At 32.5% G+C, this 14,831-nt stretch overlaps 1 protein-coding gene across 2 annotated transcripts in view; it reads right to left on the reverse strand.

Annotated features, from left to right (window-relative positions):
• Positions 1–5,486: 5,486 nt before the first annotated feature.
• Positions 5,487–14,831, reverse strand: part of LOC117165984 (uncharacterized) — a 31,878-nt gene continuing 22,533 nt past the window's right edge. For both annotated transcript variants that reach the window (XM_033349532.2, XM_033349531.2), the window contains exon 2: positions 5,487–9,518. In XM_033349532.2, coding sequence (XP_033205423.1) covers positions 7,776–9,476 — 1,701 coding nt within the window. In that variant the 5' untranslated portion in view covers positions 9,477–9,518 and the 3' untranslated portion in view covers positions 5,487–7,775. The remainder of the gene's footprint in view (positions 9,519–14,831) is intronic.

The following is a 14,831-nucleotide window of genomic DNA, read 5'->3' on the forward strand; positions in this document are numbered from 1 at the left end:
AATCCCCTTCATCAAGATTGAATTTGAGAAGTTGGTAAGTACAAAGTATTCGTACTATGCATACGTGTGTTTTGTATCTGTTAATGTTCTAAATTAACACATTAACGGCCGGCGTTTTCTCGGTTAAATCTCGTTTCTGACCACCATACTCCCTAACCTTTTCGACACTTTCTGATAGTACTCATATGAACAGAGAATAGAGGCGACATATGAATGTTTCTAATATAAGTATCCAATGGTTCAAAAGTCTTACGTTTATAAAGTTTAGAAATCTTAGCCTACTGCGCTTACTTTTACGTGATAACCACTTAAACGGTAAATTTTATTATTTATTTAAACACATATTGTGTTCAGAATAACGGAATATCGCTTTACGATCAATATTCTGAGATCTTTCCGATTAAAATGAGTTAGCAAATATGCTTCGAACAATGAAGTGTCTGATGATATTTTTCTTACAAAAATGTAAGTAACGTGTTGGTAAAAGCTTCATCACAAATCAAGAATAAGAAAATTTAAATTTTGAATTGAAATACTCAGCTTATCACAAGTCGTTCATATTTGTTGATTCTCAGTCCCTCCTTTTCTTTCACTCGCATTGTCCCTTTCTACGTTCGACACGTCTAGGACCACAGTTTTGACATTTATTGTTTATGTATCTCCATTACCGCCACACTTACAATGCGTACAATTACAAAATGTTTCCTGTATTATCAAAAAACGCAATAACCGTTGAGAAAGAGTTGTATCTGCGGACGAAGTTTAGCCAGTCCTTCAATTAAAATTGTTAAGGTAAAGAAAGGATTCGGAAATACAAATAGTTTACTTTATTTCACACACAACAGCTATACATATATATCACACTCTGAAGACCTCGATAACCTTCTTGCACGCACGCTTGTTCTCAACCGATTCTTCCAGATTCTCCTAACATCTGCAACAGTCTTTTGCCTCCACTAAGCCCTGGACGCCCTCTAACGCTTACACATACATTCACATGTACAGTGTAAATGTATCATCTACCCAACAAAAATATATTCACAGTAGGAACATTTTACCATTTTGATGATATCCTAGAATTTACAATAAAACAACTATGTACCTTTTCTCTATTAAACATCTACTACTGACTACAGAAATAATGGCAGGTAGTATTATTCGATCCGAGACCGAATATCGACGAGGCAACAATAAAACTTTCATATTATTACCAATATTTATGAAACTTTCATCTACATGTCAGTCATATTTTTATAATTAAAATGACACGAAACACGATATAATTTGTTAAAATCGACTAAGTATCGTAGGTTTCTCCGTAAACGAAAGACGACAAAATACGGAGGGGACGATCTCTGAAAAAGCGAGTACCGCAAGTCATCACGCAATGATTTTACGTCCCTGCGCGCCCCGAAACTTCGGAGCAAGCAGGCGAATCCGTTTCTGTTCCACATACAGCTCAGTTTTTTTCTTCAATAACTGATATCTCCGATGTATAATAATAAAGTACTATACGAGATTTCTATCTGGTTTCCTCTCAGTCAGGCAATTTTAATATAAAACGAGATTCCTTGTCTCCCGACATCAATATGCTTTTCTCGTTTTATCCATGTTACTTTCGCTTATTATTAATATGTACTATTCTTTTAACAGGCAATCTCTTCCTGAAATATTATACCTGCGACTCTAAGAAGCATGGATGCCCGTGGCGATCATTGTTTACCCGAAATCGTCAAACAAAATCATACAAAAAATACGAATCGAAGAGAAATCATACTGTATCCGAACAACCAATAAATTTATTACAAAATAAAAGAGAAAGAGAAGATGTACAATAAAGACAGCACGTTATCGAAAATCGGCTGATCAGAAAAGAAGGGCAACAGGAAGAAGGACGACATGAATGCAAGTACTATCACTACCAGCAATAACAAGAAGCAGATGAAGGTGGTTAAAATAATTAGAAGAAGAAAATGAATTATTTCGTAATATACCAGTGCTAGACTATACAAGGCTACCGCTAAGATTCGCTGAAAATGACGATTCGATTGAACGACTAGCAATTCAATCCCAGACAAGCTGCGACGTTCATAGTAAGGAAAGCCTATGGAAAACATTCCGAGAAATAGAATTGAAAAATGAACATGCTGTGCTGTTGAAAGAAAATAAAAATTTGAAAGAACGAATAAATTATGTCAAATGAAACCTCTAGAAACGAAATATCCAGAAATCAATTGCGTGAAAAGATGAAGAGGTTAGATGTCTTGAGGTGGAAACATATATGTAAGGTCAAAATACATGCTCAACGATGGGCTAAGAGATAGAAACTAAAAAATTTATTGCATCAGTAAAAATTGTACAACTAAAAGGTTCCTTCAAGATAAATCACGACATCTTTCCTCAAAAAGAGGACGCTTCATCCTAGAGAGCGAAGACGCTGTTTCCTGCTGACCCCGGAAACTCTTTTATTCGTAAGATGAAGCAAAACGATCGCTATGAAGTCAGCCCACGAAATAATCGTTTTCCGAATTCCATAGTTTCTGAAGAATCGATTTCTTCAATGATTCTAGGAGCATTCAAAGAATAACTCTTCTTTACAGCCGAGAAAGATCCGCGGTCGAAAAGACATGAAGAAAGAAAGGGGCAGGTTTCAAACGTCAAGAGAAAAGGCGAAGAGCTGTTGGGATTTCCTCTAAGGCAGAAATATACACTTAAAGGATACAAGTCTTTGACTGCGTCGTTTTGGATGGTTTTCCTTTATAGATCTATTTCTATAGAGATTTATATACATATTAGATATGCCCAATATTTGTAAATATATGATTTATTTTCTTTTTTTTTTGTTACTAAATCATTATATTCACATTTTGTACTATTTTTAACTCTACTTTGTATGTATCATGGTTTAAAAATATAGTAGTAAATGATGAATTTCTCTTTCTAAGGCAACGTACGATTTATTAATTAGTTTCATTCCTGCGCCATTTTGTTATTCTCATACTTGTCTATCTCGAATAGAAAAGTAGATATGAACTTTTCTGTAAAACCGTACGATTAAATAGGTTTCCGTAATGTGAAACCCAACAGGTTCTTGTTTATGTTAGTGTACAACCAAATAGGGTAGATCCCTAACTTTCAGCTTAAATATATAGGTTCTTGTATATGCTAAATTACGACCAAGCATTTAATTTTATAAATCCTTTCGTACGTTAATTTGAGTTGAACTTAGCACTTGGCCGCATGGTGCAGCACTAGTACGGGAACAAGCAGATCCGTAAGCGCGAGCACTGTTCGTAACCATGGACAACATATGTAACGGCTCGATAACATTCGCGCGATGACACGAACAGCTTATTCGCGACACAATACTGTTTGTATATTGTTACGGACGATGTTATCCCCGACACAATATTCGTACTACAACGTCGTTAAGATGTCCTGTGACTCTGTTTTTCTGTAATTGCAATTTTTATTTTAATAAGCAAGCGCACAAGATATCTCGTCCGTGACGTAGTATGACTATGAACGATTTCTACCACAATCGTGAAATGTTTCGTTTGTAGTTGCAAAGTAGTTAAAAGCATATTAAGAAATCATAAAAAATCTACTAACAATATAAAATCTTTTTGAAAGGATTAAAAGCGGCCCTTTGTAAACTTATGAATCAGTACTGTTCAAAACTGTCGCAATTTGGGTATTTAAATCCGTACAAATTATTTAAACAGGGTGGCCAGCGCAACGGCCGCTACAAACTAATAAACACTACTGACAACCTGATAAAAAGATGTTCTCGACTAAAATTAATTATTGATGAATTTAAAATAAATTGCATTACAAAAGAATATGAAAAAGGTTTCGGATAAAGGGTAGTGTCCAAACTGCAAAATTTGTTACCTGAATGTGCCGTTTCGGAGGTACCTTAGATCGCTAAAAGAGAAAGTGGGGGTCATTTTTCACGGAAATGAACAGTTCGGAATATTGGAACTTATTAATATTTGGTGATCAAAGATTTTAACTGTAGAAATTGAGACGTAAGATCGTGATTACATAAAGAGGCAAAATAAATGATGACACAACCAATGACAACGTTCCAAAAGCTCAAATGCGTACAGGATAATCTATGCAGTAAGTTAAAAGTACCAAATTTTCAGAAAAGGTATATCGTTGAAATCTATGAGTACGTGACACGTGACCAGGTTGGCCAAAATTTTATACGCGTTATTTGCTTGAAAACCGACCCTTATTTTCGACTGCAACAACTTCAAAACCTCTCAAATATTTTTCATTAAAAAGTCTCGAGGTCACTTTTACATGTTTTCCTAAATATGCATAATTATTTCTGTCACTTGTTGTGGATAACGTTGAGACAAATTCAGGAATAACAAATCAGCTTATCTTTTTTTAATAATTTGCTTACATCATTCCGAAACGAAATACTGTTTTTTATTGAACGTGCAAAGTCATCTCGCTATTTAACTCAGGAGAAATGTCATCGATCAACACGCTCGTTTACATTTTGCGTTCGTGTATGTATATATACACTTGTTATACACATATACAACCGTCTTATTTCTGATGACAGATCACGCGTAAAGACTCGACGTTATCATCGTGACATAATTAGCAGTATTGACTTCTGAGTTGACTAATGAGAGAATGGATACTTTGTGACTAAATGTATTATAAGAATTAAGCACACTTGTCATACACTTGTTCATAGCATGTAATTGTATTATTATCGGACATCTAATACGCATTCTCCAATTGCATGCCACCTTCGATATAGACACGACATAGAATTCTAAATGTTCTAATTTGTTCATTAAGTTCGGATGTGTAGAAGCAAATAAACTTTGAAACACTATATAGTTCTACATTTATCTAACTTCAAAGTTCTTCGATTATGTTAATGTGTGTTTTGTAAACTGTTGATTATAAATATCCTGACAAGTATGTAAATCGTTAACATCGACATAAATAATTGTCACACTGACGAGTTTAGAATAAATTGATAGTAGGTATATACACAATTATTATAAACGAGAAATGTGATTACTATTTCAGCCACGAAGTATCACCGAATTACGTTCGTATTTAACTTACGCGTCTGTAAGAAATTATTTGATTACATTTCCAAGCAAGTTGTTTAAAAGAAGCAACTTAACCTGTTTAACCTGATACATATTGCTGAATCTATACGTATTGATGTCTTAATATTATCTATATTTTATTGGAACAAATTTTTAGCAGTTTTTTACGTTACAGTCGAATATCATTACGGTATTCTGATTAACTTTTATTTAAAATATCTTTTTCTTTCAGATTAAAGCTGAATTTTCAGATGAAAAAATCGTGGAGGTTGTTAACGCCAAACATCTTACACATATATTTATAATAAGTTAATGGAAAAATGGATTTATCGTTTAATAAAACAATGATATTAAAATAAATTTTAAAGGGGAAGTATAAATAATATTTCATGAATGTTTCATGGTAATAAATAATTCTTTAATAATTTAACTCATGTCACACTATACATTGTTATAATCGCAATATAAAACACATTGTAGGATTCGTTGAGTGGCAGTTTTCAACAACAAACATACTCTGTCGAATCAACTTTTAGAATCAGGAAAATCGAAATTAACTAACCCTTCGCAATCTTGCTACTTAATAACGCAAACATCGCATAATATTAGTAGCTACCACTTCATCGTCAATAAGAATTAAATATTCTACAGAATGTCTCGTATTTATGTAGTACTATGTACGGTTTAGGTAACTGTAAATTAATTTTACTTTGTCAACGACAATTCATGAAATACATATTAAGATAAGTATAATTGGCGGTTAATACGAAAAGTGATTCTTTTATGCTAGGTTCTTTTTCCGAAATGGTCTACGAAGGGTAGATATATCGACAGTTTAAAAGCATATCTCTAATATAGAGACAATGAACAAGAATTCCTATATTAATTTATACAGGGTGTTCCATCGAAAGGTTATTAGTTATATGGAAAAATGCAGAAAGAGTTTCAAACGATGCAATTCCTTTTAATAATTTTATCTAAAGAGGCACAGTTTTGGAAACATCCCGTATAATATTTTACATTAGAAAAATTGTGTTTGCTTTGAAATGGTCGCCGATTCTTACTTTAGAAAAATATATCAATTATGTTTTTGAGTAACAATCGACATTCAAATCGCATTTCCTATTATTCGTACATATACAAATTCATTTTACACACATTCACACATATGCGCGCGCACGCGTACCATATACATTCAGAGAAACTCGCTAATAAACGAAAATTAAATTAATTTAGCGTTTGATTCTTCTGCAAAGTTCAACTCTTCGTTTCAAATATTACTATTTTATAGATCGTCTCATTTTACATGCAACAAGGGTATCATCTCTAGTATTATATTCAATAATACATTAATAAGTCATAATATCGAAAATGACGTTACTTTTATTACTGCTAATTACCCTTTGAATATTGCAGCATACATTGCATTCTATTAAAAGCTTCAAGTTCGCGGTAAGAAATCATAGTAGATTACTTTATCACGATAGAAAAGCAATTTGCAAATCAATGGTATATTCATTGGCAATGAACTGTTTTAGAATTCTAGTACTATTGAAGAACGAAGAGTCAAATCGACGCTTTTTAAAATCTAATACTGCCTTACGATTTCTTCATTGAAGCCGACTTAATATCATTCTTGCTATTCTTAATCAGTTTTAAGTTTGAAACAATGATTTCCAGGTTTCCAAAAGTCTACAAATTTGCCACTATTAAGGAACGCTGTCAATCATTGTTCAAAAAATATCAAAACCGACCGAGTTCTATGTATATACAATTTAATAATCAATGTCTGAAAAATCTGTAAGACATTTTCAAAGCATTAAAAAGGCTATCATAATTACAAGAATATGGTTCTTAAATTATAACAGGTTGGTTACAGTTGGTTACAATATTATAATAAAATTATCAAATTTAATTCATCTTCCTAATGTGTCTTTTTTAATGCTCCAAAAACTACTTATCAAGACTTACGATCAAATGGAGTTTCAGATCTAAGAGAAACTTAAAAACAAATAGTTTTATCGATTACTTATGAAGAGGAATCATCAAAGACTGGTTGGTCCGAGCAGGGTATGTAAATGGTACCCTGTCTTTCAAGAAAATTTTATATAAGGAGAAACTCGGTCGAATAATCAATCTTACAATATTATGCTCTTTACTGACTATGAACAAAATTATACGCTTTCATCTAACTTTCGAATTCGTTGATTATTTCAACAATTCAATTTCATGAACCCTTTTATTAAAATAATAGGACCTGCTTTTAATTGTTTAATTTATAAAAGTGTAAGATCTAGTATCTCACTAGTTAAACTTTATATTTCATATTACTCCACAAATTCTGATATAAATCGTCTTAAAATGTATAAAAATAATATTTTGGAGTTTTTCTGACTTTTGGAACTAATACAATAAAATTTCTATTACTTTATATTGTACTATAAAGCTGAAATAAGATATTTGAATTAAACTATTTTATTAAATATTTTTATTTGTTGCTACAAATTAATAGAAATTGAGAGAGGAATTTTACTGGAATACATTTAAATTTATCAGTTCATAAATATTCGTCTTATATATTTATCTAAAATTAATTTATTAATTCATTTAGTACATAAATTTAAAAATTGTATGAAATACTGACAAAGAAAATCCAGAAATCAGAAAAACGTTATGCATCATTTTTCAGAGACTGTATGGATATTCTGCTAGATAATTTCTAATTAATGGTGGCAAGTGTTCTGTGGGTAATTTGTTCCTATTAACAACTAACCTGGCCAAATGACTAAGAGACCTAACTTCTTTAACTAAAGGCTTCGTCAAATAAATTTCACTATACAGTTGTCCACTATAATCTACCCAAACTTCCTTTCTATGTTCATCAACACTTTTTGAATATTCCACGTAATATTCCAGCATCTTAATTGGACAATCAAAAAGAGGAATCGCAAAAGCAAGCCTAGGTTCAGCATCTAATCGAAACTGTCCCACAAAATAGTGAACTCTAACAGAGGTAGGTCCTCTAGCAGTCTGTACAGACACAGCAAACATATATCTGCTATCTGAACTATCTCTCATCAGCCATCTGCCAATCGCAGCATTTTTTAATAAATTTTCACTCTGTTGCCAACTAAGACCTTCGTGATACCAACCACAAGTTTGTAAAAGTCTTTTAACTTCGCTCAGTCTAGCTGCATCCCTGTTCATCATATAATTGTCAAAACTCCAGGGACATGGCATTAACCAAGAGACTGGTGTAGTTGGAGTTCTATCTCTTCTTTCATCAAAATTTTCTTCGTTATTCTGAGTCTCATTTTTCTGCACTAAACCTCCACCATTAAAATTGTTTCTAGTTCTTGAAGTTATACCTGCCAAAGATTCAGGCGAATTTGTAGTAGTTGCAGTTATATTTACTGTGCATTGTCCTAAACTTGCAGGAAGCTGTACAGTTGCATTTACTTGAATCTGTACTCCTGGATTAGAATTTAAAACCATGGAGTTACGATTTTCAGAAACTTGAAAATTATTTGATTTAACATGATAAAGTTTCTGAACATTATTACAACAACAATTAAAATTTCGATCTTGATCTAATTCTTGACCATTTCCTTTCGAACTTTTAGCTTGTTGAAATTGCATGACTGGCACATTAGTCACTTGAAAATTTGAAAAAACTGATTTTGCTTCACAATTTTCAAATGAAGTTCCCTCTTCTGCTTTTTGCGGTAGGATATTTCTTCGAGTCCCTGGTAATTCCTGACAACCACTTGGAGGTATTAAAAACATCCTTTTATCGTGAGTCACACTTTCTTGTTGATTCCTTTGTTCATGAAATACAGTAGAGGCTTCTTGATTTTCAGTTGATAATGTCTTTTGCACGAAACATCCACCACCAGACAATTTTGGACGGATTTCCATATGTGGCGTTTGCATAAGAGTTCCAGAATCTGTACTCTGAATTAAACAGCCTCCAGATTGTATACTTGGTGTTGTGATTGTTACACTTCCTCCAGTTAAATCGCAACTTGTGGTAATTTGACACCCAGAACCATTTTTTTGAATTTCTTCATTAATTAATGGAAATCCAAGAACTTGTGTATTTTTTTCAAATTTTTGGAGGAAACCTTCCTTTTGTTTATCGATTCTTGGCTTTTCCAAATCAAGTGTCATTGATGGAAAGTTGAAGGAATTGATAACAGGTTGTATAATAGTTGGTGCATTTATAAAACAACCACCACCACTATTATAGCCTTCAGGAACTAGCAGGCCACCATAATAACAGGTTGTTGGATGAATTAGAGTATTATCTTCGTCCATATTTTGAGCTCTGCAACAACCTGGAGCTGGAAATCGGTGACGACAGTTTGGGCACATTACTGTCAACATTTTTTGTAAAACTACTTTGTTTTCAGCATAACAGTCTTGTATCTGTAAACAGAAAAGACAAAGATCATTTTAATATTTTGATGATATAGCACGTACAGTATAAAAATATTCTAAAATATAAAACATATAAAATATTATAAATATTCAATCTGAATATATAATAAATATTTCTTTAATAACATTTGATTTATAATTATTAAATTATACAAAAGTCAGATTTAATAATAGTAAAAATCAATTTAAAATACGATAAAAACAAATTATTATAATTAGCAAAATACATATAATTATTTACTAATATTATTTGAGCGAAATCATCTAGATTTAAGGTATATTACTATACATTGAAAAAGCTATTACTTCTTACAATTAGTCAAATAAAATGGATCACACTTCCAATAAAAATCTATTAATTGTAAATATATTGTACTCTTATAGTATAGCTTAATATAATATTCAGAAGCACCATATATTACTTATATAATTTTTATAGAAGCATATTTTATAAAAAATATTTATTTATTTAAATTAATAGGATAAAAATGTTAATATGAATATAAATAAAAAAATATTAGAAGAAAATAAAGCAAATTGTCTTAAAATGCATTAAAATTTTTATAAAACTATACGGCAATGCTTTATAATCATTTGCTATACGCGATTATTTATAAGTGACTGGCATAATTTACGTAATTGACCGCATTGCGTAAGATATTTTCCATGAAAATCTGTTCCAACTAAAAATACTAACATGCCTCAGTAATTTTGTTTTTGTCTTCATTTTACTTCAACGCAGTAAATCTTGATTATATTAAATTTTAAATAGTATCTTGAACCTTGGCTCTCGACGTTTTTTATTTACATGTTACTTTTATTTCAGCCTGATTAATTAATTTAAATTAATTTTTAGGTTACGATGCTATTGCATACATGATTAAGTAAATTTAAACGTATTTCCAATGAGTCATAACTTACATAAAAAAAATAATTTGTTTTTAATTATAGAGCTATTTCATTCTACAAAGTTCTAGAGTCTTTTACAATCGAAATTTGATCTCTTTTAACAGTGAAAAAAGGAAGAAGAGGAAGAAAAAGATTACGTTTCTTTAATTCCACCTTACTTTATTAGCACATTATAATCAAGTCATAAAATAATTATACACCACTTGCAGCTGTTTCTTGTTCTAAGAATAAAACGTTTCACGTTCAACCCGTGTTCTTGCAAGGTTGATCAACAGATGTAAAAAAAAACAGTGAATAATTGTACATTGCGTAGTAAACAAAGGAATTCGAACGGAATCAGATTATTCTCATTCTTCTGGATCTTCTTAATTACTAATATTTTAAACATTGCGTGGAAATCGTTTCTAAGATTGACGAATTTGTCCACGAGAGAAAAAGAAAATGAAATTTCTATAAAAACGATAAAATTACACAATCCCGTTAATCGGTAATTTCTGTTCACTTCGTCAGGGATGAATGCATCTCTGTTACCATTCGATCAATACACACGATCGTAACGTCGTTATAAAATCAAACAAAGTACCAAGAAATAGTCGTGAAACGCAAAATGAGAAATATAAAGAATTTGTCTAATGAATTTAAATCGATTTCTCATGCATATCCCCCTACCAACAGATCGGTCGAGTCACTCGTTGACATAAGAGTCCGTTAACCTTGTCAGTGTCTCACTGAGGTTATTTAAATAATCGACGAAACGTCAGGCGCAACTTCCACGTACGGCTTTACGATTCATAGTTTTAAGACCAGGTGTCGCATTCTCCCGTGATCCCGGCAGGAATAGAGACGCATCTTTCGACATCGTTCGCGCGCACCGCAGCTGCCTTCTTTTCCCATTGTGTTTTAATGGGCCACGTGGCAGAGAGATGTCCGAGTGTTAGTAAAGCGGCACGGAGCCGCTTTTCCACGAACGTGTCGCAACGCTAGAAGGCCAAGCCCCCATTTAGAAGTTGTTCTTGGCCTCTCCAACTCCCCACCACTGCACACCCTCTCTTTGCCCCACTACTGGCGCCGACCAACTGACAATATCCCTCTCCTCTCCTAACCTCGCAACGACACTACTGGTTTCCCTATATCAATCATATTCGGAGCTTTTACCAAATATTTGCTCGTTTCGTGCGAGATAAACTTCATGTTTGCAATTTAAAACAAACCTTGAATGATAATAACAACATACGCGTCGGTATTTGATTAAATTTGAAAAGCAAACACACAAGATCGCTAGGAATATTTTCAATTTTCAAATATCACCAACTGCGGTATTCGAGCTTGAACAAGCGTTTAATCGAAATACCACTAAATAGCATTGTACTAATAGCCGCTGTTCTCTTTTTGTTCTCCATTTGTATCAAGAAAATGAGAATTATTCGCGTGCTAATGGTCCGATTATTCCGTGCCTCTTACGCTGGCTTCAAAATAGCCGATCGTTTCTTAAAAACACAGGTATCTACGAACAATATCGATGAACGTTATAGCGAGCGTCGTAAACGCCGCGAAAAAAGAATCAATGTTTTTCTTGTAACGCAATATTCCAGCGAACAGAACACTTTCGCCAGAATCGTCGTGTCACGATTAACAAACCTGCAGTTACAATAAATATTCATCGTTGCGAATAAAAGGAACGAGTGCCAGTGCCGATTTCGAGAAACGATTTCACATCACGTCATCGACGAATTGGTATTATCCGGAACCCCATAATCGGTTCCACCAAAAGGCTCTTCACATGTTTACAACCCCTTTTTACGCGTCATCGATAAGTCAGGTTACAATGTGCTATCGGTATCGGCAAAGGTAATTACCGAGATAACATTTTCCACGAATGCACAATTCTAGATACAAAATCAATCAAATATAATATACCTATAATGCATCTTGGGGAATAATAAGAAATATAAGTATGTGCACGTACGTGTTATCTATCAAACATGATATTAAAATTACTTCTTTCATTTATTTAAGATACTAGCGAGATATTTCAATAATATCATATACTGCTTTCTACAAATAAAGATTCATTTTTTTTTTTTTTTTTTTAACAAGAAATGTAGTGTCTTCGAATTATTTTCGAATGTTGTAAGTAGAATCGTTCGAAATTCTAATACAAATCTTTTTTACACCGTTTAACATGAATATGACAAATATTTCAAGAACGTACCTAGTTCTATTTTTATTTTTTAAACAACAACACCAAATGTTTAGAAACATTTTCACCTGAATTTTATCTAATCTTTGCCTATTTCTAGAAAACCTACATAGCAATTCGAGCTTTTAGTTTCATCAAACTTTCAATTTACAGTTTGCCCAAATATTTTCCACGGTTACAGGTTGTCAAGTAGATATATGGAATGATCAAACAATTATTCTGTTTCATGACGCAAACTCACTTCCTTATCGAGTATTCCTTGAAGTAATAGTCGTCAATTGATGACACGTACACGATATCGAAATTATGTGGTATTGAAATATATGTACAGTACTTTTATGAAAGCCCCTACTACGCATTCAAGCGTTGTCGTTGGCAACTTATTTTGGAATTCTAAGATTCCATGCTATTTGCCCGAAGAATGTTAATTAAAAAATCACTTCTCTTGAATCGCTTATCGTCGCTTAAATCGCTTCCTTTTTCCCCCTTTTTTAATTTTTTCTACGTAGCTTAACGTAGCTTTGTTCGCTCGCGTGAGAAATTATTTCTCCACAATATTCGTTTCTTTCGCGAAATAATCTTTCGATCGTGGAATTTTTAAGCGATGTACGTTTCTTAAGAATTAAGGGGAAAAAGAAGCAAGAAAGAATACAAATTTGTTCAAAGTGAAAACAAGATCTTATCTATCAATTAGTACCTATTACGCAGATTTGCTCCAGGTAACGTATAATTACATAAGATGTTATATGCGTTTAGCGAAGCAATTTAAAGCTACTTTTCCTCAAGAATAATAATCAAAGAATGGAAAGCCGCAACACTGATATTTTATCTGACCGAACGAAGAAATCTATGTAAAGAATAATTAGGGCTCGTAATATTTCAATAGAGCGGCAGTAATTAAAATTTTTAGTTTCCGCTTTCTCAAATTCCATCGTTCAAATTCTATTTTGTAATATTTACTTATTTATAATATTTATCAATTATACTTATCTATAATAAGTATTAACTTATTATAAATAATCAGCCATGTCACTGCGCCACGCCAGAAAAATTACTGAAAATTCTCAACGCGAGAATTGATTGTAATTTTAATAAATAAAATAAAAAAAAATTCTATTTTAATTTTTATCAATATAACGTACAGTACTTTCGAGAAGAAAAATAATATGCCAAATTTGTGTAGATTTTCTTAATATCCGCCAGTAAGAAGAAGGCGACCTTTAAACGAAACTACACACACTTTGGAACATAATGAAGCTATATTTTTTTCTACGCTATTCTCCTGCCGAAGATTATCAAAGTACTTTGTATTTGAAAATATCTAATTTAAAAGATATTTCAATGTTAATTAGATCAAATCGAGTGCACGAAAAACGAGGAAAACATGAACACAGAAACGCTGAATTATCTTTCCTCGTCCTTCGTACGATAAGTTTTGCAAGATTAAAGCACTTTTAATCTCGGTCCAAGTATCTTAAGGCTATTTTTCTAGAAAATTAAAAAGTGCATCGAACGATGCATAGTCCCGTTTAAAGAAGCAAAGGTCACCTTGAGACCCCGAACGCACATCCACCTAGATGAGATTTGCGACCGTCGCGAAGCGCGCCCCCCTCGAAACAAAGCGAGTTTCGTTTGAAACACTATTTCCAGTAAATGTATAATTTAGCAGATGTTTCGCACGGATCGATTAGAATGAGACAGCCTGTATTTGAAACGCACATAAGTGTGAAATACACATACAAATAGTTGTTTAAGTGTATGAATAACGAGTTTGATAGTAGACGTGTAATTACGTGTTCTTAGAATATGCGCAAAAAACACTGAACTCTAGTTTAAAAGGTTTCGGGAAAAAATGTATTTCAATATTCATAGAGTACATATTATGATTTTTTATTTATGTCTATTTTAATTTACTGCCTCAATAACATCGGGTTCTCCTCGGTACTGCTTTACAGTTTACATATATGCTTCTTGTATTTATATGTTCAATGATTGTTATATCACATTCATTTGCATCTAGTACAATAGCACTGCACATTTCGTTCCACCTATAATTTCAAAGATTTCCTTCGTTTCTAATGAAATCCTGGCGGATTATTTTTATAAAGTTCCGAGTATTTAAATAGAAAAAAAAGAAAGAAGAAAAATAAAAAAAAAAGTAATAACATAAGAATCGAATTTGTGGATTCTGT

This window comes from Bombus vancouverensis, chromosome 17, assembly GCF_051014615.1.
Source record: "Bombus vancouverensis nearcticus chromosome 17, iyBomVanc1_principal, whole genome shotgun sequence".
NCBI lineage: Eukaryota > Metazoa > Arthropoda > Insecta > Hymenoptera > Apidae > Bombus > Bombus vancouverensis.